The 1,435-nt window shown below is 52.5% G+C and overlaps 1 protein-coding gene across 1 annotated transcript in view; it reads left to right on the top strand.

The window, feature by feature from the left end:
* LOC108803731 (DNA-directed RNA polymerase II subunit RPB1-like) overlaps positions 1-1,101 on the top strand; it is a gene marked incomplete at its 3' end in the record, with an annotated part of 7,955 nt that extends 6,854 nt beyond the window's left edge. The window contains exons 9-10 of the mRNA XM_018575550.1: positions 218-342; positions 891-1,101. Coding sequence (XP_018431052.1) covers positions 218-342; positions 891-1,101 — 336 coding nt within the window. The remainder of the gene's footprint in view (positions 1-217; positions 343-890) is intronic.
* Between the last annotated feature and the right edge of the window lie 334 nt (positions 1,102-1,435).

Below are 1,435 nucleotides of genomic sequence, written 5' to 3'. Positions count from 1 at the left end.
GTCCCCTCCCCCTCTTTATTCATAAACCCGGTCTGATTGTTAGTGTGCTGCTATAGCTGGGTGATACTCCTGACCTGGTCAGACTACAAGGCTGCAGAGAATGAATGTTGGTGGGTAAATGGCTCCTCTGTATTAATAGGGAATCTGTTTCCTCCCTGACCTCTGACCCCAGTCTGTTTCCTCCCTGACCTCTGACCCCAGTCTGTTTCCTCATCAGGTTGAGAGACACATGTGTGATGGGGACATTGTAATCTTCAACAGACAGCCCACCCTGCATAAGATGTCTATGATGGGGCATCGGGTGCGTATTCTGCCCTGGTCCACCTTCCGACTCAACCTCAGGTGAGTTCATAAACCTCGCACCCCCCCCCCAGGGCTACATATGATTTATATTGCCCCTGGCTCCTCCCTTCTGGACTATATAGGATCTATATTGCCCCTGGCTCCTCCCCCCAGGGCTACATATGATTTATATTGCCCCTGGCTCCTCCCTTCTGGACTATATAGGATCTATATTGCCCCTGGCTCCTCCCCCCAGGGCTACATGCGTATTGCCCCTGGCTCCTCCCCTCTGCACTGTATGTGATGTGTATTGCCCCTGGCTCCTCCTCTCTGCACTGTATGTGATGTGTATTGCCCCTGGCTCCTCCCCTCTGCACTGTATGTGATGTGTATTGCCCCTGGCCTGTCTCCTCCCCTCTGCATGTGATGTGTATTGCCCCTGGCTCCTCCCCTCTGCACTGTATGTGATGTGTATTGCCCCTGGCTCCTCCCCTCTGCACTGTATGTGATGTGTATTGCCCCTGGCTCCTCCCCTCTGCATGTGATGTGTATTGCCCCTGGCTCCTCCCCTCTGCACTGTATGTGATGTGTATTGCCCCTCTGTTCAGTGTCACCACTCCCTACAACGCTGACTTTGATGGCGATGAGATGAATTTGCACCTTCCTCAGTCTCTGGAGACGCGGGCGGAGATCCAGGAGTTGGCAATGGTGCCGCGTATGATTGTTACCCCGCAGTCCAATCGCCCCGTTATGGGGATCGTGCAGGACACGCTGACCGCCGTGCGCAAATTCACAAAGAGAGACGTCTTCATAGAGAGGGTAAGAGTCCGTGCTCGTGTGACGCGTTTCCCTATGTATGACTATATTGTGCTCGTGTGACGCGTTTCCCTATGTATGACTATATTGTGCTCGTGTGACGCGTTTCCCTATGTATGACTATATTGTGCTCGTGTGACGCGTTTCCCTATGTATGACAGTAATGGGTCCTGTGCTCGTGTGACGCGTTTCCTTATGTATGACTGGAATGGGTTCTGTGCTCGTGTGACGCGTTTCCTTATGTATGACTAGAATGGGTTCTGTGCTCGTGTGACGTGTTTCCTTATGTATGACTATCCTCCAATCCAATGTCGCCTGTAGCGCGTCGCTCCTCCAA

The sequence above is a fragment of the Nanorana parkeri genome, unplaced genomic scaffold, assembly GCF_000935625.1.
Source record: "Nanorana parkeri isolate BGI_ZX_2015 unplaced genomic scaffold, ASM93562v1 scaffold4108, whole genome shotgun sequence".
Classification (NCBI taxonomy): Eukaryota; Metazoa; Chordata; class Amphibia; order Anura; family Dicroglossidae; genus Nanorana; species Nanorana parkeri.
Note: the sequence above shows the minus strand (reverse complement) of the source record. Positions and strands in the feature narration are given on the sequence as shown.